At 46.1% G+C, this 27466-nt stretch overlaps 1 protein-coding gene across 5 annotated transcripts in view; it reads left to right on the top strand.

Annotated features, from left to right (window-relative positions):
* DIP2C (disco interacting protein 2 homolog C) overlaps positions 1–27466 on the top strand; it is a 2321522-nt gene that overhangs the window by 2285840 nt on the left and 8216 nt on the right. For all 5 annotated transcript variants that reach the window (XM_069647998.1, XM_069647999.1, XM_069647996.1 and 2 more), the window contains 2 exons: positions 653–827; positions 20483–20606. In XM_069647998.1, the coding sequence (XP_069504099.1) occupies positions 653–827; positions 20483–20606 (299 nt within the window). The remainder of the gene's footprint in view (positions 1–652; positions 828–20482; positions 20607–27466) is intronic.

The raw sequence follows: 27466 nt of genomic DNA, 5'->3' as shown, positions 1-27466 counted from the left end.
TTAATTTACATCTGTTTGTTTGGATGTTTTGTCTTCAATCATTTTATCATGAAAGTAAGAACTATTGCTAGTCGAGTCTCCATTCCCAGGGGTCCTAGGAATATAGTACTAGGCATAACAGATTTGCTTTGAAACAAAACGCTCAACAAATCACAACTCTTTTTTGAGATTTTTGATAACTCTTAATGGAAAAGTGCTAGTTCACATTTCATTTAAAAATGCAACTAATATTTTTGTATATCTGGATGTTTGTTTTCCATTTACTATGAGCAAAATCGTAAATTACAAGAAAGGGCCTGGATTTGTTCTTATTCCTGTGTGCAGCAAAATGACCCAAGCCATAGTAATCAGAAACAAATTGAAATCAAATCATTGTCTTCTTTTAAGCATACTACAGCAAAACATCACATGCAAAATAACTTTTAACTTTATCCATGCATGGAAAAAAGCACCAGCACGAAACAAGTCACATGGATGTCATTGGGGTTTACAAGGCTAATTTTACAAAACATTGTACACATCCTTTAAGAATGTCTTATTTCCAATGTTCTCGAAAGTTTATGATGATAACTTTATGGCCTTTGACATAATAGGTCAACTGTATTGTATGCCTATGGAGTATCCCATTGATGTCCATTTCTTTGGTTGACAGATCTGGGTTCACAGTGCCCATAATGCCAGTGGTTATTTTACAATTTATGGTGATGAATCCCTGCAGTCTGATCACTTTAATTCAAGACTGAGTTTTGGAGATACGCAGACCATATGGGCAAGAACAGGCTATTTGGGGTTCCTGAGGCGAACAGAACTTACAGATGCAAATGGAGGTGAGAAGAAATGTAATATTTGTGTTATTTGTCATTGGGAAACACTTTTTGCTAGTTACTTGGTGTGCAGCATACTACCTTGTTTTTCTTCCTATGTGCTGAAAGTAAAGATTTTAAATCGGTTTTTCATAACAAGACTTTCCCCGTAGCCTATTATCCCTCTCATAAATGTATTTATTTAATTTCTTGTTTTTTTTATGCTGTGCGCACCATTTAATTGGAACATCCTTGTATAAACCATGTTGTTCTTGTAATGTTTTTTTTCTCACCTAATTTGTCCACTGTCTCCATAGCAAATGTGCATGCGTTGAAAAGTGACTTTGTCATCGACTGTTCTCTAAAAAGAACCAAGTGAAACTGACATCTGTAGTATTGCTTGTTTTGTTGTTATGCTTTTGGCTGAAAATTTTAGCCTTTTGCATACAGTACAAAATATCATATACTACTAAAAAATAACATACTATTCTCTACATTAAAAACCAACAACATGTATAAAATGGAAAAAGAAAAATATACTAATTTCATCAATGTCTAAAAATCCACAGTCTGTTCATTTATTTCCATTGAGGGTCAACATACATTCAATCTTAAAAGCCCATTCACTTAAGTAAGGAAGTCTAATTCATTCATAAACATTGCACATTTCTGCTCTATATCTAGTTCTATTCAGTTCCAGTCCTATTAGTTAAAAAGATACTTTGTATGATATCCCAAATGTGCATAGCTAAGGCAGAAATCACAAGAGAATTTGCAGTTACAATCCTGGACCAAAACTGATCTGTTTCAATACTGCTTGGCTGAGTGCAAAACATGCTCATAACCTTTAGCATACAGTTTTGTTAACTTTTCACATGCAATCAGTATATGTCTACTGGATTCTATAGACTTTGCACACAGACGACATAGTCTTTTATCATGTGGGATGTTCTGCCATGCACCAATTTAATCCAAAACTGGCAAGACATTTAGGCGTCAATATATAATAAAGCACCTTAAAAGAGTAGTACAGCCCTTAGTCAAATAGCTACATGGGTTACGGTATGGAAAGCTTTGCTTTATATATTCTTTTTTACTGTACTGTCATCGCATTTTCACAAGAATCTCAGTACTTAATGCTCTAGCCCATTCCTGCGTTTTATGTTTTTTTATTTATGCAGATAGGAACCAATATCGTCTGCCACAGTCTGAGGTAATCCGATGTTATCCAGGTGGTATTTTACTGAGGTTACCAGCTCAAAATGTGCTGTATTGTCCCTCCAGAAAAAGGCATGTGCCTTGCACATTGAATATATATCTGGTATTTCCATAGTGGTTTTGGTTCTTTGAATTTTTAGGAATAGTTTACTACAGGTCAATTTTCGGGTAGTACTTAAAGATGTAATGCCAAGTTCCATTCTCACAGCGGCCGCTGGAACGGACGACGGGAGACCCAATAGTGACCTAAGTATTTTCCCTTCCAAGTGATCGAGACAGCCTACATGTTTTTCTGGCATTGTTTCAATACCGTATAAAATACAAGGAACTATTGCTTTGGTATATACTTCCATGAGTCCCTCTTTTGAATTTCCACCCACTCTTTTAATGATTCCCTGAACACCAGCCATCAACGCAGTGCTTTGGTTTTGATGTATGCATACTTTTGAGCAGATGTGGGGGTACTAAAGAAGGGTAAGCCAAGGTAAACATATGTTTTTAAAAAATATTTTTATTTTATAGGCTTTATTTGTTTTTTTTACATTTAAAAACAGTTTGCCTTGTTTAATACAATCTAAAATTATCACATTATTACCAACTTGTATCAAAGAAAGAATAATGTCAAGTGAAATAAGAGAATGTCTTCATCAGTCTTGTTTGCATACATTATGCTTATTCTGTTTGTGTTTTACAATTATTAATGTTCTTGTAGATTTCTAGTAGGAGTTTCACCAGCGCCAACGTTAAATCTAATTCGATAACCAACAAGCAGTTCCAACCACCACTCTTCTTTTTTTTTTTTAAACTTTGTTTTATTGACATTTTCATAATGTAACAAACGGGCAGAAAGCATTTTCAGGGAGTGTACAAGTCGTAGGCCCAAACCCCCCCTCCCCCTCCCGAAACGAACCCCCCCCCCCCAAATAACTTAGTCCCAGTAGAACCCCCTTTATGGGGAGACACGTTGTATGCTTTGTGTGACCGGAGCTCGGGAAAGAGCGAGAACATTAACTGCATGTTTGGCTGTATTTTCGTCCGCCGTTCCTTGGGCCATGGGCGCCCTTTTCCATCCATAGTTCTTCCCGGAGGATCAGTGAATTTCCCATCCCCAAATCTGCTGCACCCCATACCAATTAGCCTGGAATGAGCCCAAATCATTGTTCATCATTGCCGTTAATTTGTCCATCAAGAACATGTTTTTAACCTTTTGTAGCCAGTCCTCCTTTGTGGGGGTCTCCGGGCTTTTCCATTTCTGGGCCAAGGCCACCCTCCCCGCCCGCAGCATAGTTTCCCACATTCTAGGGTATCTGTATACGTCTGTGTCCTCTGGGGGGAGGCCCAGCAGCACTGTCAGAGGATTCTGGGGAAGCAAATCATCCGTGACTTCGGCAATCCAACCCCTTACCCTCTCCCAGTATGTCTGTACTTTCGGGCAGTGCCACCACATGTGACCCCTCGTGCCTACCTGGTCACATCCCCTTGGGCAAGCGGGGGATATACCCGTGAACATCTTTGACAGCTTGGCGGGATCTCTATGCCACCCCTGTAAGATCTTAAAGTTGTGTTGCATGTCCGCCGTGAACAGATTCCCATGGAAAGCTATTTTAAATATCCTTGACCAGGAGTCCTCCGAAATCTCCTCCCCAACCGGATCATTCCAAAAGGTGCGGAACCCCCTCCTTCTCCCCAGGTCAACAGTGTTCAGAATTTTATACATCCCAGACACCGCCCCCTTCCTGGAGGTCGCAGTGTCGAGAAGTTTCTCAAAGGGGGTCAGCTGCCTCTTTAAACTTTGGCCCCATGATTGGTCACATAGGATTCCCTTCAGGCGGAGGTACTCAAATATAGAGAGTGACGCCCGCCCGAGGGCATCTCTCAAATCTTCGTATGGCAGGAATTCCCCCTCCCTAAACAGTTGCCCGGCCCATTCCATCCCCGAGTCAGACCAGGACTGTGCATTACGGAACCCACTGCTTCCCAGTCTGAAGGGGTGACCCCATAGAGATGACATCGGGGACGGCCACGATGTTAGGTGTGCCGTCTGGGGGCTTTCCCTCCAGATTGCCCAGAGAACTCCCAATGTTGGGTGGGATTTGAGTCTGTTCGGGATGAATCTGTGTGGGGCCCATAGGAGGTCCCGAACCTTAAGTGGGTGAGCGTCCATATCCTCCAGGTACGACCAGTATGTACCCATCCCCTCTTTCATGTGTTCCAAGAGGACTCGTAGTTGGGCGGCGCGGTAGTAAAGTTGGAAGTCAGGCAGCCCAAACCCCCCCCCTCCTCCCTAGGTAAGGTGAGGACGGCCTTTGCGGTCCTCGGGGTCCTGCCCTGCCATATGAACTCGCGCACTGCGTTCTGAAGGACCCTAAAGGTTTGGTCGGGGACGCTGGTAGGGAGAGCGGTAAAGAGGTATAGTAGGCGCGGGAGTACGTTCATTTTCACTGCCGTCATGCGGCCGTACCAGGACAGAATCATAGAGCCCCATCTCCTTAGATCGGCGGTGACCTGTGCCATAACGGTATCGTAGTTAGCGGGGGCGAGGTTGGTTAGATCCCTGGTTAGAAGGACTCCCAGGTATCGAATAGAGGCCTTCACAACCGTTATCCCCTCCAGCCTGTCCAGGGAGTATAGGCCCGGGTCCCGGATTCTCATGGGGAGCAGGACTGATTTAGATGCATTAATCTTTAGGCCCGAGAAGCGCCCGAATGTGGTCAACAGGGACAGGGGGGGGGGGGGAGTGAGGATCGCGGGTCCACCAGGTAGGCCAGGATATCATCCGCAAACAGGGAAAGCTTAAATTCTACATCACCTCTCCTGATCCCCCTGATGTCTGGGTGTGCTCTGACTGCTATTGCCAGGGGCTCCATGGTGAGAACATAAATAAGAGGGGAGAGTGGGCATCCCTGCCTTGTTCCCCGTGAGAGGGGGAATGGGTCTGATAATCTGCCATTCACTTGAACTCTGGCCTTAGGGGCCCTGTACAGCGCAGCCACCCAATCCCTGATGTGTGTCCCAAAGCCCATCTTCTGGAGGGTGAGTTCCATGAACCTCCATTCAACCCTGTCGAACGCCTTTTCCGAGTCCAGGGATAGGACGCTCGCGTCTAGGTCCAACACCTGGGCATAGTGGAACAAATCTATGGTTTTACGAATTTTATCTGAGCCCTCTCTTCCCATAATGAACCCCACCTGGTCTCCGTGGACCAGTTTCTGCAGGATCGCCTCCATCCGTCTCCCAATGATCTTGGCCAGGATCTTTACGTCGATATTCAACAAAGAGATCGGGCGATAGGAGGAGCACTCCGAGGCGTCCCTGCCGTCTTTTGGGAGCACCACGATGATTGCCTCCATCATGGAGTCCGGGAGAGACCCCCCCTCCAGCACCGCGTTAAACACTCTCACCAGGTGGGGGGCCAGGGCTGACCGGAACCTTTTGTAAAAATAGACTGAATAGCCATCCGCGCCCAGGGAGGTACCCACCTTCATACCACTGATCGCGTGTTCCACCTCTTCTTCGGTCACCGGACCCTCCAACCCCTCCGCCATCTCCCTGGTCAGGGCCGGGATCTGTATAGAATTCAGGAATCCCTCAATCTCCCCCCCGTCCCTGCTGCATTCGGACGAATATAGTCTTTCATAGTATCGGCGGAAGGCCTCTCCAATGTGGGGAGTATCATACCCTACCCCCCCCCCCCTCATTCTTCACTGCTTTCACCATTCTGCTTCTCTGTACCTCCCTCAGTTTCCAAGCTAGAATCCTATCCGCCCTGTCCCCTTTTTCGTAATACTTTTGTTTAACCAGGTGGAGACTTCTCTCTGTTTTATGGAGGAGGAGGTCTCTCAATTGGAGCCTATAGTCGTCCAGGGCGGCCAACCGGTCGCGATCCAGGGGCTCCATGGGGGGCCTCCCGGTTGGAGTTGGGCAATTTTTCCCCTCAGTTTACCTTTCCTGGGCCTCCCTTTCTCTTTTCTTCTGGGATCCCATTTTAATCAGGGCTCCCCGTAGGGTGGCCTTGAAAGCGTCCCATAGGGTGTGTGAACCCACCTCACCGTTGTCATTAAGTTCAAAGAAGTCCGCAATGGCATCGAGTACCTCTTGGGCTAGAACCTCGTCCTTCAGTAGGGAATCGTTACACTTCCATCTCCCCCTGTGTTCGTCTAGCCCTCCACTTGCTATAGTGACTCGGACCAGGTTGTGGTCAGACCAGGGGACGGGGTCCACCCTATGGCCAGTGATGAATGGGTGCAGGGTCTCGTCCACCAGAACGTAATCTATCCTGGAAAATGACGTGTGCATGGATGAGTAGTAAGTGAAGAAAGGGGTGTGCGTTCTAGGTGTCGGGATCGTGTCCACCAAGCCCAGTTCTGAATTGACCCTTTGGAGGTTACGGGCCATGGTCTCGTCTGCCGCCCTGGAGGGCTGAGGCCCAGCTCGTTTCCTGTCCCGGACTGGGTCCAGGACCATGTTGAAGTCCCCCCCCCCCCCCCCCACCACCATCGTCCCGTGGACAAAGTATTTGAGTTTGTCTCTCACCTCCTCCCAAAATTGAACTTGGCCTTCATTTGGGCCATAGATGACTGCTAGGGTGAGCGGGGCCCCCTGCAGGGATCCCCACACCAGCAGGTAGCGGCCCTCTGGGTCTTTTAGCATGGCCTCTTTCTCGAAGCCCATGTTCCTCGCCACCAAGATGGCCACCCCTCTCTTTTTGCTCTTGTGGGATGCACTGAAGACCTCCCCAATCCCTCCTCCCCGCAATTTGGGCTCCTTCCCCCGTGGCCAGTGAGTTTCTTGCAAGAAGAGGAGGTCAAGGCTGGCCCTTCTAAGCTCCCTGCAAACCAGGGATCTCTTTGTGGGGGTGTTTAAGCCTCGTACTTTGAGGGAGCCCACTCCCAAGGCAGGCAGACTCTCAGCCATAATCTGAATTCCCTCCCTCTCGGTCAACACCCACATGATTCTTTTCCTTGCATGCTCCCTTGGTTCTACTTTGTGCTCCCCTCTGCCCCCCTTGCCTCCCCCCGGGTGGGCTTAGAACAAAACCCCAACTGCCCCCCGTTCCCCAACCATAACTGAACAACCCCAACTCCGGTAGACACCCCCGCCCCCCTCCCCGGCGTCCAGCCAATTAGTTCCGCCATCGCTGGCTTTTGGCCGAACCACCAGCCCGCCCACCTCGGCCAGGCAATTCACGTAAGAAGCTCTACACCTTGAGCCCCCAATGCCCCCCCCCGGCTGCGTCCCATCTGTCTACCCCATATACTTGCTGTTCGTGGGGACGGTGATAGTGGTAAGATCTCTGAGTCTGCGCACATCTGTCCTGGACCTGGAGGGTCGCCCCCATACTCAGTCCTCAGAGTCGTTACGTTCTCCGTCCTTCGCTGGGGATGGAGTGCTCATTTTTCTAAATTTCCTTGCGCCGGTTCGCCGTCTCCTCTCTCTCCGGATGGGCCGGGGCCACCCGGTCCGAGGTTCTCCGGCCCCACCGGGCCCCTTCGGGGGTTCGAGTCCACTGTGTACTCTTGAATAGCTCTTCATATATCCTCTTCCGTGATCAAGGTTGAGCGTTGGCCCATGTATTCAAAAGTCAGGGAGAAGGGGTAGCCCCATCTGTAGCGCACACCCTTCTCTTTGAGTAGCTGCGTGAGGGGGCGGCACATTCTGCGCTTTGCCAGAGTGTAGGCGGAGAGATCCTGCTAAATAGAGACCTGGGCATTATTGTAGGTGATTTTCCGGTCTTTCTGGCCTCCAGCACCTTTGTCTTCTCCGAATAATAGTGGAACCGGACCAAAATCGACCGGGGGGCCCCCGCTCTGCCCCCCGCCCTGTGCACCATGTCGAATGTGAGCTCAGTTGTCATCTCCTCTGCGAATAGGAGGGTGATGATGTCCCTCACCACTCGGGTGACATCCCTCTCTGTCTCCCCTTCCATTTCGGGCACCCCAAAGATTCTGAGGTTGTTCCTCCTCTCCCTGTTTTCGAAATCGTCCATCTGTCGGGCCCTTTCCTCGTCCCTCTTCTCCAGGGCGTCTAGCCTCATACATACTTGTATATCCTGGGTCGCCGTTGACGATTGTTAAGCTTCAACTTGTAGCAACCTGTCTTCAACCTTGTCCACCCTCTGGTCCATTTTCTCAAATTTCTCAGCAATGTCAGAGCGCATGTCCCTGATTTCCTGCAAGATCGAAGCAAAGCCTCTTTCCATTGCCGCCGAGGAGGGAGCCGCGTCCTCGGGTTGGGTCATAGTTCTTTCGAGGCTCAGGCCCTTCTCACCTCTGGGAGTCTCCTGGAAGCGGTATCCCTGTAAGGATTCCCGCCAGTTCATCTGTTGTTTCCCCGGGAGGGCGTGTGCTGGGGGGGAAGCCAAGTGAGGTTGCCCCTCTTGGGACGGGTAGTCTTTGGCTGCTTCTTGAGAGATGTTAATTGCCAGGGGGGGGCGGGCACACGCCCCACCTGTCCCCAGGTGGGGGCCTCACACCCCGATCGAGATCCGCCCGATGGTCAGGGACCTCTCCTGGCCCCCCCGTGAGGCCAGAGCGGGAGGGCCACTCTCGTTGGGCAGGGGGTGGAGGGCTCTGTGACCCCAGCGCCCCGCCTGTGGACTCTCGTGTTGCGGGGGGGGCACACGCCCCACCAACAATATGTGGGGGCCTCACACCCGGGTGGCCCCGAATCCGGTGGTGATGATTTTTGTCCGGGGGGGGCGGGCCGTGCTCACCCTCGCCCGCTCCCTGTGTCTCTGCCGCTCTCACCCCTCCTCTCCGGGACCTCCGAGGGCCGCGGCAGCCCGCCTCTGGGACTCCCGATGGGGGGGGGGGCTCCACTCGCAGGCCCGCTCCGCTCGAGCGGTTCCACCCAGAGACGGTGCAGGGAGCGTTGATTCGTTGACTCTCTGGTTCGGGCGGTGGGGAGAAAGGCCAAGGGAGCCTGTCTCCCAAACCGCTGCTGGGTCCTCCGTGCCTCCGGGTCCCGGGCCGCGGTCAATCCGCTCCCCCAGGCCGGAGAGCGGGGTAGTCGCGGGGTGGAGGGTGTCCGATTGGGCAGAGTGCCCGTGTGGGCACGGGAAGGCCTTGTCTCTCCTTTGGCGCTGGGGCCGCCCAGGCCGCGCCTCTCTTCCCGCCAGAGAGTCGCTAGTCCCGAACTCGGGGACCCTGGGCTCGCCGGACTCCGCTCTTTCGCGAGGAGGGTGCCCGAGGGGGTCACCCGTCCAATTCACCACGTTGGGCCGCCGGGGGGTTCTCGGGGGGGCTCAATCCCTTCTCGACGCCGGGCTTCGGTGAGAGCGGTACGTTCAGGCAGCCATTGCCTGCGCGCCCCCTGGTGGCCTCCAACCACCACTCTTCTGTGGTTCTTCTCACATAGTTCTTGGTGATTCCAGCCATACGTTGTGTTCTTGTATCATCCATTTTGGGGCAAAATAGCACTAGATGTTTTAGTGACTCCAACTTTTCACCTGGACATAGTCTGCAGGGTACTTTCAGCTTTTGATTTGATCTTGCATTCATTAGTTCTCCCGTTGGAAACAGATTCAACCTAAATCTCATGTATTAGTCTTTAAATAGCCAGTTTGGAAAAAGTTCCAAGTATTTTGGTAAGGTGTTTAGTTTTCTGCTTTCAAGGAACTGCTAATCCAGTGCAGGGTGTAAAGTTTTCACTTGATCTTATCTGGATTTTCAATCAGCGTTTGGTCGTTTTTATTCAAGTCTGCAATCATTTTATTTTTATTTGTTCATTTGTATTGCGCCAGTAACTGGCAAGTCTCAGGGCACAGAAACATGGACACAAGGTCAGATAACAATTACCATGAGACAAGACTCAACGTACAATTACAGATGGGAGGCCTGTTGAGAGTAGGGGATCAGTTGAACATATGGGTCTTCACTAGTTTACGGAAGCGCAAGTAGTTGGCTTCCCTTCTTATAGCGGCGGTGAGGTTGTTCCATAGGCCGGCGGCTAAGATGGCGAAAGATTTCCCTAAGCCAAATTTGCACTTGTGAATGGCTACTGTGATCTTTTCTTGATCTAAAGATCTGATCGTGCGATTGGGTGCATACAGGTGGATTTTGGTTTTTAGGTACTCTGGTGCCTTCCCATGGATGTATCCGTGAACCAGGGTCCGGGCCTTAAATTGAACTCTATCTTCAATTTTGAGCCAGTGTAGCTCTCATTTGGTGTCGTTAATGTGGTCGGATTTGGTTTTTTTCTTTATGATCCTCGCTGCGTTGTTCTGTATAACCTGATAGCTATGGGGGCATTTTTTGTTAGACCCTAGCATCAGTGTGTTGCCGTAGTCCAGGCGAGATAGAATTGTCACCCTAGCAATAGTGGCACAGTTATCCGCAGTCAGATAGGGCCTAATGGCCTTTAGAAGTCTGAGGTAGTAGGCTCATGCTTTCTTTATGTACTGGACTTGTGTTTCAGTCCCCAAGGAAGATTCAAGCATTAGTCCTAGGGTTTTAACTTTGCTGAGAACCTGTATTTGCCTGGCAGATTAGTTTCCATTCGCATAGAGTGGTATCTTTGCTCTGTGTGATTGTTCTTTTCAATGCTGCAAATCCACGGTGCTCTGGGGGATCAAGGCATTTTCGATAGAGTTCCAGCAATTTCCATGTTATTATTGCCCCCATGGATGTCATGCCTAACTCCATTCTCAGAGCTTGAATTGGTGTGTCCCGAGGGGAACTCTCAAAACTCTTTTCCAGAACGTTCCTTCTGTTATTATTATTTTCTGGCTGGATCGAGAACACAGTTTCAGCCCCATATGTTAGAATGGGTATGGCCTTTAATCGGTAGAATTATATTAGAGGTTTTAGTGAAAAACCGCAGTATCTCTTCATCAGAATTCTGCCTTGGCTGGCGAGGTTTTTTTACTTTAGCTCTTAAAGTTTCAAGTCTCTGCTTCTTGCTTTTACTAGTGTTTAAACATACTCCTAGTTAGGTAAAAGCTGTTGCCTGTAGGATTTTTTCTCTGTTGATGTACCAGGAGTTCTTTTTTTTCTTTGTTATTTTTTGATTGCCAAATGCCATGATTCTTGATTTTAGAGGGATGATTCTTAGACCGTTTGTTTATACGTAGGTTTGTAGCGCATCTAATTGGTGCTTTAACCCTACTGCGGTTTGGTCTAATAGAACAACATTGTCAGCATAAAGCAAACGGCCTATTTTGGTGTCACCAATGTTGGGCGGAAAGCATCTACTGTGCTTGAATGCCAATTCGATGTCAGAAATGAATACATTAAATAAGTCTGCTGCCAAAGGGCAACCTTGTTTTAAGCCCTTGGTGGTTTTAATTGGCTTCGTCATTGTACCCGATCTAGCCATTCGTATCAGTATTGAGGTTTCAGAATATAGAGCTTGAATTGCTTCCAAAGTGGCCGACGGGCATCCCCAATGCATCAGTTTGAACCACATTTTGTGCCGGTCAATTGAATAAAAAGCTTCTGTGAGGTCAATGAAAGCTGTGTTGATCTTTTATCCATTGGTTCGTTCTGCTTTAAAGATGTTAATGAGGAATATGTTTAACGGAGTGCCTACTCCTTCAACAAATCCACTTAGCCAGCTGTCTCGATGGTTAGTCTCTGTGCTCCATCTTCTCAGTGATTTTGCAACAAATGAGGCAAACACCTTACCTACAACATCTAATAATGCTATTGGTCGGTAGTTGCTTGGAATTGATCTTATACCTTTTTTAAAGACTGGTATTATTATTGCAGAATTCCAGGAGATAGGAACTTCCTATTTGTCAATTACATGCGAGGATAACAGCGTTAAGATCTCAGCCCATTGGTCAGGGTTTCCTTTTAGTAGGGCATTCGTAAAACAGTCCAGCCCTGGGGCTCTAGACTTGTTCAATTTGTGAATCACTTCTCTGATGGTTTTGTGTTTTATTTGAAATGTATCCCAATTCTTCTTGTTTCGTTCTAGTTTGCTTGTTTCAATCAAGATTGGGTCAAAACATTTTTGGGAGAAATGAGTGGTCCAACTTTCAGATGTGATAGAATTGGCCACAAACGCATCTTGTGGTGTGTCTAAATTGTTGGTAAAGGACCAGATTTGAGAGGTATTTTTTGACTTGATGTTATTGAGCATGATTTCGGCATTGTTGCAAATAATCATTTTTTTTATAGATTTTCCTCCAATTCCTGTATTTTTGTTTTATTTTGTTCACTTTAAGTGAACGAAATGGCGATGTTCAGTTTTTTAATGCTCTTATCTCCTTGTTTTTTTATTCTCTTTTGTTCTGCTGTTGCCGAGTTATGTTATACCTGTGTTTATGGACGAAACTTGGTCTGTTTATTCTTCCTTTTTTCTTCTCAAATGATTTTAGTAGTGCTGTGTATACAACTGTTCCTGAAGAACTTTTGTGAGCTTTTGATTTTATGGCAGCCTCCAAATTTTAGTATAATTGTGGCAGTTGGTTTGCTTTTATTCTCACTCTGTTGCATCCTGGCATTAGTTTGAGATCTACGTCATAGGATTGTGCTACACACTGAGTAGTACAGCTCCATTTCAGCTCTAGCAGATTATGATCACTCTGTAGTGTCGCTTTCACGATCAATGTAGTTGGAAACTTCATTATGTTCTCTGAAATACAGATGTAGTCTAATATCTGTCCTCACTTTTTCCCTCTCCATGTTATTGATCCTGGTTTGTCACCTGTTGGATGGTCAGTCATGAGGTGTAAATTCCTTGCTTTCATAGTTTGTCTCAATATTATACCTCTCTTTCTTGATATGCTTAGTTTAACTGGATCATCATCTGTGTCATAGCCATCGCAATTCCTGCATTGTCCATTTAGGTCTCTACAGACCAACTAATGGCGGTTGGTCCATTTCTCTCTATGTTTGTCTACCCATAGCACAATTTGTTCTGGAAAAATATATAACTCCTTTCTCACTTTATTCCAACAAAGGTTTATGATAATTAGAGTTAATCTGTCTTTATTGGATAGAACTTCAAGCTTCCCCACTAGCAATTGTAAGTAAGGATTTGGATTTTTTTTCAACAATGATCTCAAATTGTAGTGTGTGTTTGATCGCTATGAGTAGACCAGACATGGGTCTGGCTCTTGGTCCTTTAACTGCTGGGTTGAGACGAGAGGAATAGCCTTCAATTATTGGAGATGTTTGTAACCATGTCTCTTGGAGACATATGATATCTTGTGTCAGTTTTGAAGGAACATTACACAAAAATAGGTGAACAAACCCTCTAGTATTCCAGCTAGATATCGTTAACGGTGCATTGATTTGGTTTTGTTTTCTATGGATTGCTCATTTTTGTAGTCAACAGCTCAGCCAACCATCTCCAGTTCTCTTCTGTACCTTTTTCTGAGGACTGTGTAATTGCGGAACATTTCTGAGAGCTAGTTTTTCGTTCCTTATCGTATTGTGCATGTACTGGTATTGGTAGTTCCTTTGGGCCTTTTCTCACCTGGTTGTCCTCATAACTTCTTAACCAACTCCAACCCGTTACCATTTATTTACCAATTACAACTGGTAAAGGGTTGGCCTTTTCCCCCATATGTGCATAACCTTGGTCTTTGTGTAGTAGATTTTTAGTCGGTTGTCTTCTGAAAATTGGGCCAACCTGTCAATAGCACTTTGCAAGCCTCTGTATGTGCAGTCAAATAGTACCGTATCATTGACATACATAATCCACAGCACCTCAACCCCACTAATCCGAGGTGGGAAGGTTTGTGGCCTGCCAGTAGATTCCCCCATGTCTATCACATATAGGTTGAAGAGCAGAGGTGCCAAGACACACCCCTGCTTCAGGCCCCTATTCGTGGGGTTGGGGGAAGTTATGCCCCCCTTTTGTGAAAGTCGAACGGTAACTGTGGTGTCGGGATAAAGAGCCTTTATAAAGTACAATAAATGTTTATCAATGCCCCATCTTTCCAGTTCGGACCATAAGATTTGCTGATCAACACAATAAAATGTGGTATAATCGACAAAACATAAGTAAAGGTTTCCGTCCGACCCATTTAATACGTCAGCTGTTAGCAGGCGCAATATTCACATTGCCTGTATCGTGGAATAATCCTTCCTGAAACGTAGTTGATGGGGGTTTAACCAGCTGATTGTCAATAGACCACTTGTTCAGCAGTTTTAGCAATATTGTTTAGCAAAATGTTTAGCAAAATGTTACTACATGCTTCTTTCATAGCTAGTAATCTATATTTATTGGGATCTGTACTGGACCCACTTTTGTGGATCGGGACCAATGTTGAGTTTTGCCAGCTAGAGGGAAAAATGCCATAAGTTCATATTTTAGTGAACACGTCATGTAATATTCAAGCCCAAAACTGGGGATTGGATTTCAATACAACATTGGACAAACCGTCCGGTCCAGTGGCCCTGGATGGTTTTAGCCTTGCCAAAATATCCAATATGTCCCTAAATCGGATATTCGGGGCCGGTCCACCCATGTTTATGAAGAAAGATTCTTGTTTCGTGTTACTATGGTCTCAGTAAAGACCCTTCACATGTACCTTCCAGTCTGCTTCTGCAATGGCGGAAACTTCCTTAGGGACTGCTGCCGCCAAATATGTTCGATATAGGTACCAGAATTTTCGAGATGTATGAATCGGCCCATATACCATTTTACAGTTGGCTGATTGAAGACTGGATTTGTGGCTATGTAGCCAATTCTTAAATTTAGTACCACTCCCCATCCAAATCTCAATTTTTATTTCTTGGTAAATCAAAATCTTGCAGGTCTTGATGGCGTTCACTTTCCTGCGAAACTGATACTTTTCTATGTTGATTTTATGATCAAAGATTGCAGGATTTGCCCTTCCTTGTACTGATATGATATGACAGGTTATTTATAATGCGCTTAATACCCATAGGTTTCTAAGCACGGACCCGGGGATCGAACCCGTGTTACTCTGTGTCGTCTCGCTTCCAAGGCAAGCACGTTGCTCCTGAGCTATCCTCCCGAGACAAATTATTAACCATTTCCCTGCCATATAGAGCATTGGCTTTATTAGTACAAGAAATTCAGCCAAGTCTCCTACAATACTTTAGTACATCTTCCAAAGGGCAAACTATGTGTGCAATGTATTTGTCATTTTATAGTTGACCTCGGCCCATGCTATTCTATTGCCCTGAACATTTACTGTCGCTTTGCCTAGTTTTAAATTCCTGTTCTTCGGGTTTTACACTTGGATTGTAACCTTTAACAATACATGGTCACTGAGTGATGAAAATTCAACTACATACTTCATTTTTTTACAGTGCAGCATATTGGTTACAAATATACAATCCAAGCATGAGGCACTAGTGCCATTAGTTCATGTAACAACCTCTAACATTGATTTGTTCGTACAAGGCAACAAAGGTATAAGATTAAATTCAAGTAATGCTTCCGGTCACCCCAGACACTTCTGTATTAATGTTCAAGTGTGTCCAGTTCATGATCTCCATTGTTCATCAGTTATTTCTCCAGTTTCCATGTTAATACATAGTGCATTAAAGTCACCGGCTATAATTATGTTTCCCTTATGATTAGTTGACTTCCACCTATACAGCAGTTCAAACACCCGTTTCAACAGTGAGTCAGTTTGTGATCCATTTGGGGGATCATATAGGTTAAGTATCAGAGTGCTATGGTTCCTGTTGAGGTGGTTTTTGGTTTCGACTGCTAGGCTGTTCGCCCACTCTACTCCTGAGCTGAAGGCTACCGCCTCGTAACCAAGACGGAGGTCAATGTATAAGCCACCCTTGGGTCTCCCCTTCTGCACTCTAGTTGATGGTTGTACAAAGGTACGATAACCATCCATCATTAGAGTCGTCATCAGCCAAGTCTCTTGCAGGACAAAATATGTCTGAGTTAGAGAAACGTGGCCGGCTGTCTGGGAGATAAATTATCTAAATCCTCACGTGTTCCAGGATAGAATCGGGCACGGTGCAGTTTGTATCAATGGTCAATATGCTTGTTCCTCAAATAATGGCCTCTTTTTTTCCCAAGTTGGTTTGCCCATAACCTTGCCCTCCATGGTGTACAGTGGGATCTAAAACACTCCTCATTGACTAGGCCGCAATAGAGCTGAACATAATAGCCTATAGTGTACAGTTCATGGGCAAATGACATTAGTCTTTCAACAACCATACAGCTGACAAATTTGACCACTACCCAATTGGTTGGGCTGTGAAAGGTGGGTAGCTCCACCCTTTCGATGCCTTGAGGGGTTTTAATGGTTAGCTCTTCAATCTGTTTAAACAATGTCATTAGATTTCCTCTATTTAGAAATGGGCTATGGCTAGTAGACTCAATCTGCTTAATGCACACACATTGTGGGTATCTTAATGAAGATTTAGGTCGTTTTTCTTCCTGCTGGTTGTATGGTCGATTCCTTGTACAAGGACTGTCCACTCATTGCACTTAATTAGGGCCAGGTTGTTCTGCAGGTGTCTCCATTTGTTTGGTTAGTGTGTGGGCCATGCTACTTTCAACCAGAGGTGCTGCCCGCACAGCCGATTTTATTTACAATGATCAAAGGGGATTCACCAGGCAGGTTCAGCCTGCATTGAATACCCCTATCAGCTTTTGTTTGGGGAACTTCCACAGGCTGGCCTTTGTATCCTTGCACAGATGGAATTAATCCCAGAGGTGCTGTAATTTCCCATGGGAATTGCAGCTATTTATCCAAGGTGCCATACCTACACCTGGACAATTTCAATTTGTTACTTACTTGTCCATGGTTTACTTTGGTATTATTCACCGATGACACACGCTTAGAGACATTGGTAATCGCTGCCAACTGAGAACCGTTAGAAGCTGCTTTGACATGGCAGGGACTGCGTAGACCCCTTTGGGCTGCGGTATATGTTTTCTTTTTCTTGTTCTTTTCCAACCCATTTTTGATTTGCTCCTTAGTGGCGAAGCAATCGCCATTTGAGGATGTGTGGCTGACTGTTTGTGCATTTCCTTACTGTCATTTATTTCCAGCAAAGGCGTAGAATAATCAGTGATAGAAGTCAGTATGTTGAGCATGATGAGCTCAATCGATGAATCCTCACCCATTTTGTCTCCGATCGCCACGTCCACTGTTTTCCCGGGGTGGGCCCTTTCAGCCCCACTATTGGATAGTATCACTTCTACTACCCTGGCAAGTATCTGCTTAATTGCTTGCTGTTCATTGGCCACCGTGGAACATAGACCAAAAATAGCATCCATCGTGACTGCTATGGTATGCAAGCTTGGCCTAAAATTAGAGTTATCAATGCTGTCATCGTCCAGGATAGTTGTTGCTGAGCTATCAAGGCTTGAATCAGCTGCATCAGGCTTATGCCTGTTCACTATATCCTCAAGGTCAGGTGTTGCAGGCAAGTTTGTAGAGGTGGTGTTGTAGTGGGTTGGGTTTGTTGTTGCAGACCTTTCCTGATAGTGATGCACATCTAAGATTCAGGCACGTATTGAATAAAGAATTATTGTTGTTGATGTTGGCCACCTAATTAGGCGAGCTGGTCACTACAGGTGGACATAAAGGTCTTCCTGAGGAGAAAATTGGGAAGAGATTCGAGGGCCTATCTTGGTATTCTGTCCACAGATCACGTAAGCCTTATGATGGTTAGATCTTTGCTGGCATCAACATGTTCTGTGTTCGTCCTCTGTACTTCCAATAAATCGGTCACACTCTCACAATAGCGCCTTGGATCGTCAATATTTGTGTCACCCATGGCAACAGTGGGAACCATGGGCACCTGTTGTCGAAAGGGTTTGGACCACTTTTGACCATGGGTCGATTACATATTGCCTTGCTGCGTAAGCAGTAAGCCCGAGGGGACAAAGGCTTGGGCACTTTGTTTTTTTAAGTCTAGGGCCTTCCCTTCTAGGCATTAGGCTGTGAGTAGTGTTAGGATGTATATGTTGAAAGCTCTTTCCCAAAAAGAAACACTCACAATCTGGTATGCGTGTCTATTATTCAATCCAACTCGTACCAACCGTGGGCATAGGCCGTCTCAGACATCCCATTAAATTGCCCCACGGCTCAAGACCAGCAATGCCTTGAGCTAAGTGCAGTAGGTGGACATTTTTCCAGTGTTTAGTAGATAAGAGTAGGCCTCTATGTGGGCACTGCAAGGGTGCTACTTAAAGTATGGACCTATTTCCCCCCTACTGTAATGCTATAAGATAAGGTATCTTTGTAGGGTGCAAGCATCTCATAGGGCCCTAAATGGGGCGCCCACAGTCACATACTTTAAATCTCTAAGCCTTTTAAGTGAGTCTAGTGCATGAGAGCATACTGGGAGCTGGCTAGTGTAATACCCCAATAAATATACATTCCACTTGTTCCAAAGAAACATTACTTAGCACAGTGGGTGAAATGGGCCAAATTCCACATTTTTCACAACCTGGGTGATGAACTTGTCTTTTGCAGTTCGCTGGAATAGGTGTTGTCATCTCAAGGACCCTTGCCGGCAATTGCACAGGCTGGCCTGTTCCCAGAACTTAAGTCTCAATTGATACCATTATAGAGACTCTAGTTCAACCAAACAGTCCTGGACACTTGTATGTGGGAAGGGTTTTTCCTCAAACCCTCCCTGCCCCCCATGAGTGCAGAGATCATAGCATATGGCAGATGGTTGAAGTGTTCCAGAATTCAAACATGGTACCACCCTCAGCCGTTCTCTGCCTTCTGGCTCTCATGACATCCTGCATGTTTCTGGTACAGGAGGCCTATCTGAGAATGGGCTCCCGCCAATGGCTGTGGCGCAGCAGGTGGTCTGTTTTCCGGTGACATGTCGGGATCGCCTGTGGTGGAGCCATCAAAGTGGTGATGGCAGAAGAACCATTCTGGTGACTGGCTGGAGGCCACAATAATCTTCATGGGTCAATGAAAGGCTGGGGTGCTCAACTAAAAAGTTTTGGTCCCAGATGGAATCAAAGATTTCATATAAACCTTTTTCCTGAAAAAACATATTCCAATATAATTCTAAACATTATTGCTGGAATCTAAACCGCGATTTCTTGAGTAGGGTGCGAAATGTGGGCCCTCCTAGCCAGATAGCTGCAGGGAAAGAGAAACAAAATGACTGAGAGGGAATTGGCAGTTGGTAGGCAATGAAAATAATTAAATTCTTAAGGGTTTTTCCAAGTACAATGCATTGCTGCATAAGGCTGAAGTCCTTGATATTTCCAAACAGGAGAGTTACATTGGGGAAATTCAGTTCCCAAGAACTGTGTGAAGAGCTCGACCAGCCCATAACATCAGAGGAGGTCCTTAAAGCAATCAATTCCCTTAAATTAAACAAAAGTCCTTTGCCAGACTCATCCAGTGCCTCATTTTATTTTTAACAGTTTTCCAGGCCTGTACACGCTCATTTTCAATGAATAACTCAATATTGTCATCGAGCCGATGGCCTCTGTGGACATCCGCTTGCTAACACTAAAGACCGTTTTACTGGTACTTCTCACCTCTGCGCGCAGGGTCAGTGAGCTGCAGGCGTTGTCTTTGTGCAAGCCCTTCACCACATTTCAGAACGACAAGGTCATCTTGCACACTCACCCAAACCTCTTGCCCAACGTGGTCTCTTGATTTCATCTGAATCAAGAGATCTGCCTACCGGTGTTCTTCCCGAACCCGCAATTGGAGGCAGAGAGGGCCCTACATTCCTTGTACATAAAGTTTTAACTCTCTTGTATGAAATCCTTCAGGAAGTCCGAGGCATTGTTTGTCACTTTTGGGGGCTCCTCCCCCAGCTCTCAGACCTCCAAGGCTTCCATCACCCGTTAATGGTTCAGGCCATTTCGGAGGCGTATACGGCCATTGACAAGGTGAGTTTTGCCAGGTGGTTCTGCGGAACCTGTTTGCTTCTTTCTAGATATGAGGCAGGCTGTCATGGCTCCACCCTATGGTCTTGTTCGGTGGAATCACCCACAAGGATGGGGGAAAGGGGACGGGACGTATGAGTAATTAAAGTTACTCACCATAGCGACTAAAGTACTCATAGTCCCCTCTCCTGCATATGTCCCACCCACCTTCCCCTGCTTGTATGCCAGGGGCTAATATGTAATAAGTGTAGCCAGGTATCTAAACGTCTGATGTGTTTAAAGGGGACTGAGGTTAGGTGACGGAGGGCTGGGCTTCAGCAGGGCGTTCCAACGCCAGAGGGCACACACCTGCGAGCTGTACTAAATTTAAAGGGGAAGCTCAATTTTTTACTGCCAAAGGTTCCAGTACCATCCCCATGTTGGGAGACAGCCACAAGGATGGAGGAAAGGGGACTATGAGTACTCTAGTCGTGTAATTGTAATTTTAATAAGGATATTACGTAGGCTGATTATTGGTTTATTCTGAATACATATAACATTTTGACACTCTTTGACATATTTGGGGAGGTTATCTTAAAGCTTGCAATGACTCCAGCAATTAAGAAAGGTCGTAGCCTCCATCAATGAATGACAAGTCTGTTATTATAGCGATTGCACTCAAGATTAACACTATATCTTTTCCATGTTAGAACGACATGATGCCCTTTATGTCGTCGGTGCATTGGATGAAGCAATGGAGCTAAGAGGGATGAGATATCATCCAATTGATATTGAAACGTCTGTCATCAGATCACACAAGAGCATTACAGAATGGTGAGTATTGTGTACTGGAGCTGTACATTTCTATGGGATGATTGGTGTTTTACCAAAAATATGGTTTTATCTTTGATAATGCTCAATGAGCCTCTCGAAGTGGGTCCCTAGTTATGATTAGGAATTTTTGGTTGCTCGGACATTAATTTGCAGTATTGTTATCACCAGTCCAAATCATGTATGAATTATGTAGAGATACCTTAGTGCAATCACCTCTTTAACCAATGAGTGCACAGGCTTAGATCTTAATAATTAACCCTGCCCTTAAAATATAAGTATTAATTTCTCACTTTTTCCTGTACAAAATGTATGACGATGGATTCTCCTGCATGCTGGCCCAAAAATGTTTCTTCGTTTACTACATCTATGATTTTAAATTATTTGTCTTTCTGCTTTTGTGTCTTCTTTGGGGTTGAGAAGGGCTAAGCCTTCTCTTTCTACAGCCTATAGACAAATACTTAAGGGCATCCACTGCACTTCATGGATGGTAATAGGCAAACGTATATTTGTGAAGAGAGCGGAAGAGTACCTGCCTGGTTGAGACTTTTACCAACTTTGGTTCCTGAGTACTGTCGGCACACCATTGGCGCTCGCATTCTGGATATCCTGTCACTTGACTGACTGCATTCTTCCTGCTTGCATGAACCGTTGAAAATTACCTTGATGTTATTGAACAGTTTGCTAAAACGATAACACATTCCACCCTAGATCTCAGCAGTGCATGCCAGTATGATAAGAGGAAGGTTTCCAATGTGTTATCCTTTCATTGATCCAGTGGGAAAGATAGAAGAGAAATGACTGGTACCTCCAGATTAGTATTTCATATTTTCATCCTATTCCATATGCTAATTTCCATATTCTCATTCCGTATGGTCATCGTCAGTTCTTAAGGTATTTCTTGAATGGAGAAAATGTTCTCGCTTCAAGGTTCTCCAGAGAGGCCTAATTTCCGTCCCACATATATCCTTGAATACTTCTCACACAATTCCAAATACGTTTGAAAAAGGCAGGTCATGAGCAATAAATAAAAACTAGCTGACCACCCCGTAACATATGGCGTTCTTAATCTCAGGAGGCCTTGTGCATCCCTCTCCTGTTTGCCAGGCAGGTTACTTCTAATATACCACTCATGCCCATGACGGGTGCTCAAAACAAGTTGATTACTTCATAAAGTAAGTTTAAAAGACGTTACATTTCTGTCTAGCATGTGCCAGGATCTGAAATATAGCCACCATTCTCTCTCTCTCTCTCTCTCTCTCTCTCTCTCTCTCTCTCCCTCTCTCGCTCTCTCTCCCCCTCTCGCTCTCTCTCTCGCTATCTCCCTCTCTCTCCCTCTTGCTCTCTCCCCCCTCTCGCTTTCCCCCTCTCTCTCTCTCCCTCTCTGTCTCTCTCTGTCTCATCCCTCCTTCCATCCACTCTTAGTGTTTGGCTCTCGTAGGCTTGCCTTCTCTACTCAAACTGCCTCCAGGTTGGTAACCCTACATGTAACACTTTCTGTAGTGCCTTATGCCTTTCCATAGTGTGGTTGATCATTATCCCTTCTGTTTGTTACTGGAGTTGTTCCCGCTGTTCTCTGAAACCCTGCTTCCTGATTGTTAATGTGAGAAGCCTGAAAGTGGCCCACCTGCCAGTCCCGGGGATCTGTCATTGAGGTGGCCAGGATACGGCCATCGCTTGTGGATCCAGTTACTGGTGGTGGGCCAGTGCGGAAGGATCACCTGGATGGGGTGGGGGTTCTTCAGGGACTGGGACGTCGGATGGTTAGACGCGGTATCCCCTTCCCTATAACACCTTTTCCCCATCCTACCAGGTAGGATACCTAGAAACTCAACCCCTTTCCCGACACAAACACTTTCTCACGGACAGCTCACTGTGAGAGAAAACGGACTAACACCTGAGCCATATACCTGACATGTACGAACACAAGCTTCAGGCAGAGTCAGGCAGTTACTGATAATTACACACACCTGACTTCTATCACACTTTTCCACAGGGATAAAAGGGAGAGAACGAAAGCACACTCTGAGCAAGGCAATACACACGAAGCAGCAGTTCTAAGACAGCAGTGTAATAAGACCAGAAAGGGTTGTAAGCAGGGAATTGCCGTTGGCCTTTTCAGAGGAAGACCATTACTTTCACGAGCCCTCGAGAATAAGAAACATAAGACCGGAAATTAAATCTGAAGAAAGGTGCATTGTGTGTTTAAGGTATCCGGGGCTCGCCCGCCTCGATAGGCGGGGAGGAGCAATTTTCACTGTGGTACTGTCCTTTGCTCTTACAACAAAGCCGCTCCAGTAAAGTCAGCACAGCCGGTGAGTCAGGCAGACTGATAGCAGACCTGTCTGTTAGAACCAATGTTGCAAACAGCAACATTGTATGAAGAAATCGGCAATGAAAACAGTGTGTGAGGCGTTGGCGGTGAGCGACGCAAGTATAATTTGAACCAAAGAAGCAATTTAACTTTGTGAGGCAACCCAAGATACCATACACAGAGTGGTCCGGCGCCACGTGGGCGCTCATTCGAAGGTCTCTGTCAGGTATCTAGCTGATAGTGTAAAATTGTGAACTATGGCATCAAAGTGGTCCTGCAACGGGTCAAGCAAAACCCTGTGCACATTCAAAGGTCTTCGATAGCTAGTATAAACTGCAATTTGTCCAAGCTCAGTTGAGGGAGACTAATTGTGAAAAGGGATCTCAGCCCGGTTGAGGGGGGATCCTGGGTGAACCGTGTATCACCCAAGAAGAGAGATTCTATAGGCATTGGAGAGGCGAATTGCAATTGGTCCGAGCCCGGCTGAGGGAGACTACTTGTGAAAAGGGATCTGAGCCCGGCTGAGGGGGATCCGGGTTGGACCGTGAGTCACCCGAGAAAAGATATTCTATAGGCATTGGAGAGGAGGCTCTGAACCTGGCTGAGGGGATCCAAGGTGAACATTGACAAGGGATTTGAGCCCGTCTGAGGGGGGATCTAGGGTGAAGAGTGAATCGCCCTACTTGAATGCTCAGAAATGAACTTTTCGTTTGTTTGGTACATCAGGCCCTTCGAATCAAGAGACTTTTGATAACTTAAGAGACTTGGGCATTTTCGTTATTTTTACGCCACACTATTTGTACTTAGCAGTAAGAATTGGTGATAGGTTTTTTAGTATAGGCCCTTTTATGTTGACAAGACTCCACTAGGACAGCTTTCTTTATTATTTGATGGTCCCATCATAGATTTAGGTTTAGATAAGTGTTCATCATACCCTTGCAAACGTTCAATAAACACCCTTGAACTGTGATCACTTGTGTCTGTCTTACTTCAATATCATGCCTTCCTTACATTAACACCCTCTTTCCCATCATGGCCTGCCAAGTTTTTCTCTTAATTTCTTATGTGGTTTTGCTTCTCTCAGGTTCTCACTCCAGTGATGCTTGGTGAAACCCCCTCTCTCTTACTGAGGCAAATGGAACTGTGGTGCTGTTTTGGGGTAGTTAACCCACTTCCAGAGTTAGTTGGGAAGGTGGGTGGGTAAAGGTGAACAGAAGTGACGGTCACTAGAAAAGGGTATCACACTTGTGCATGTATCCGGGTCTAATTGGGGATATGGATGAGCAAAAGTATTTGTCTTTTGCACGCAACCGCTGCTCGAAGGTGAGGTGGATGGAAAAAAAGTTGGCTATTATGTTATGGGGGACGGTCTTAGTTGGGAATGGGTGGTACCTTCATGACACCTTCTCGCCTACTGGCTGTGAGATATAGATGGCACAAAATCCTAAGTCAGGCATACATGATCACCTGCGGAACATTGAGAGCCCCTGGGCAAACATCTGTGTAGCTCCTCCAGGTAGCACTTCACAAAGAGGCTGGGCATCTCGGTCTCAAGAGCCCCTTCCATGTCAATGGAGGGTCAGGCAGTCACACATGTTTAATTCTGCCTGGCATCTTGGTTTGTCTGTTTTTCCAGTCCTTCCTGTCTCTTACAGACACAGTTCAACCATTCTTTGCTTCGGATTAGGGTGTGCAGTTTAGCATGACATTGTAAGTGAATATTGTGACCAACAAATTGTGTATTATGTTAGTACTGTACTTGGATATTTACCATTCTTCATTTTGCTGCTCCTGTGTCCCTATCAAAACGTGTTTTTAATTAAAAATAATTAGAGATTTAAAATAAAGACAAGGGACTTCATGGGAAAGTCTTCTCCTAGGATTCTTTGGCCCTGTGATCCAACACTGCTGCCAATAACTTTGAATGATAGTGCTTTGAATGGGATGGCCTCACCTTGGTACACAGATTACCAGATGAACATTTTGTATTTTCTAAAACGGTTGAAGAACTGTCTAGATGTGACGAGGTATGTGATTCCTATTACGCTGCACATCCACCGTTATTGATTTCACACTGATATCTCAATCTACTTAGTTGCTTTTTATTAGACACCATTTTTTACATCTGTGACGGTGCAGTTGCAATCCCCTCCCGACTGGGAGCGGGGCAGGCCATCAAACGAAGAATTCGCCTTGACCTTTCCTAACCGGACACCGAGACAGCATAAAGTTGCCTTCCCCGTATGGGCTCCTTGACCCTGGCCTAGTCGTTGAATCAACGCTGCGTCTCGGCACGCAGCGCAAAATGGACCCTGATGTCATTTTGCCTCCCAGCTGCTCACCTGATTTCTGGTCCCGCAAAGCCCTGTCTGGTGATCCGAGGAGCAACCCGCCTGTTGCACGGCAGGACCGGGAACAGCAACAGAAGGCTACGGCTATCACCTAGCGAAATCAGAAAGGGCGGGCCAGGGAGTATACCTGGGCAGCAAACAGTAGGAACAGATCCAATTTACCCTTTACAAGTGACAAACCTATAAAGCCGAACTGTACAGGAACAAGGAGTCAGTAGTGTTCTGATTCTTGCAGGTTAACCTTGTCAGCGGAAGAGCGAAAAACCTGCGCTGGGCGTATGAAGATTGACCGAATGGTAACAAGGAGAGGACACCCGTACAGTCGTGAGAAGTGCTTGTCCTCCACATGCAGACGCCTTCCAGAGGATCTGAAGCAAGAATCTGGAACCCAGTGCTTATAGTCTAGTCTGAACCTGAATAAAGAATTTTTCGTTGCTGAAAGCTATTTCCCTCCTCATTTCACAACATCCCATGTAAATACTTTGAGAAATCGAGGTGGGTTAACACCATGGTTCGATCTCATAGCTGTATGACATCCTTTGCCAACCACGAAATTCGGTCAATTGATGCCACATGGTTGATCACTGAAAACATACAGGGTCCTGTTTCTGCTTTATTAGAAGTACCACTGGCCTCACTTAGACAAATCAAAGTGGCAGTGAAACACTGTGAAGTTTATTTTTTTATTTTTCTCAAATTCTTCTTGAGTCCTGGTAGCAATTTTAGTAGATCAGTATCTACACCCTGCAGTATGGAGCATTTCAATAATACATTGTGTTGCTACATTTTATTGTTTTCCAAGTGCCGAGTTATCCATTGTAAGGTTAATTTAATCACTGCTTATGTTAATACATCAAACCATAAGGAGTCTCAAGTATGGTTTTGTGTGACTCTTGAAACTGAATGTTTAAATTTAAGGACATTTTATGGCCATTAATGGAGTAAAATTGAAATTCTAATGGTTTATTTCCTGCCGCGGATTCCTCTTCAATGGCTTGCTTTTCTCCCGCAGATTCCTCATGTGATAGATATCCTCATCGGGCTCTGCTGCTTTGGAAATCTTCGACAGGGGGCATAGTGGACCTCGACTCGGCTGTCGTTGATCCATCTTGCTCGGTGCTCGATCGTTGGCTCTGGACGTGACGTCAGGCGTCGTGCATATACTGCGTCACTACGCCCATACCTCAGTTCCTTTTTTCCACACGCTGCTGTGAGGAACACGACCCGAGTCTTTGACTCTGTTTTATGTCAGAAATTCAAACACATTTTTCTATAAAAAAAAAACCTTGTCTGCAATGTCCGCTCCCTGGATTTCGGGTTTAAAAGGTGAACTGACTGCCATGCCAAAATGTTGATGACTGGACCCCCACAACATTTGTCTGTTGTGTGTGAGGAAGGATCACGACACAGAGGGATATGCGTTGTGCGACAAAATGCACTCTTAAGTCCCTGCGCGAGCTGCCCGCCAAACTTGCTTTGGGCTGACCGTCTCCGAAATCCCTGGCACGGTTGGTCATCTGGTCCTCCGAGGCTGAGACTGAAGGGCCCACCCCTGAAAGGAGAAGGAGAAGGAAAAGTATTGACCAAAGGCCAAGAAGGGGTCACACTCGAGGAGCCACTCTTGCTTGTCTTCTTCGCACAAGAAGCAGCGCAGGCATCGTTGACACAAGTCCAGCTCGGCGTCGGAGAAGGGTAAGCCCTCGACTGGGCTGACCACTGGAGAGGAGTGGGTAGATTTCAAGAGCCAAATGCTGGCTATGTTTAAAACGCAGGCTTGTTCAGAAGCGCCCCGAATAGCAAGCCTCGGCGGCGGAAGCGGTACTCCTGACCCCTCACGCGCCAAACCGTCGACACCATCAATGTTGGAGAAGCCTTTGGGCTTGATGCAGAGGAAGGCGCAGAAGTAGCCGACGCCCGGTCCCACCCGAGGCCATCGAGATGCTGACGTTCCTGACGTCACAGTGGTACCCCTCTCCAAGTCTGGTTTCTTCAAGTTCTTCAAGTCCATGATGTCGATTTTCAACGCCGACCAGGGCAAAGATCAAGGGGACATCGATCCCATATATACTGGGACGGGAGGAGTGGATTTCTTTCTTTCGACGATCAGGCGGACATGTTTGCACTGGCCCAAGGATCTCATGATGCCAGTGGCCTAGACACATCTCCAGAGCTAGAGCTCCAACAGGGCTAGCCCTACA

Source organism: Ambystoma mexicanum, chromosome 2q, assembly GCF_040938575.1.
Source record: "Ambystoma mexicanum isolate Mex_15411 chromosome 2q, UKY_AmexF1_1, whole genome shotgun sequence".
In the NCBI taxonomy this organism is placed as follows: domain Eukaryota; kingdom Metazoa; phylum Chordata; class Amphibia; order Caudata; family Ambystomatidae; genus Ambystoma; species Ambystoma mexicanum.
This window is presented reverse-complemented; position numbering and strand designations above follow the sequence as displayed.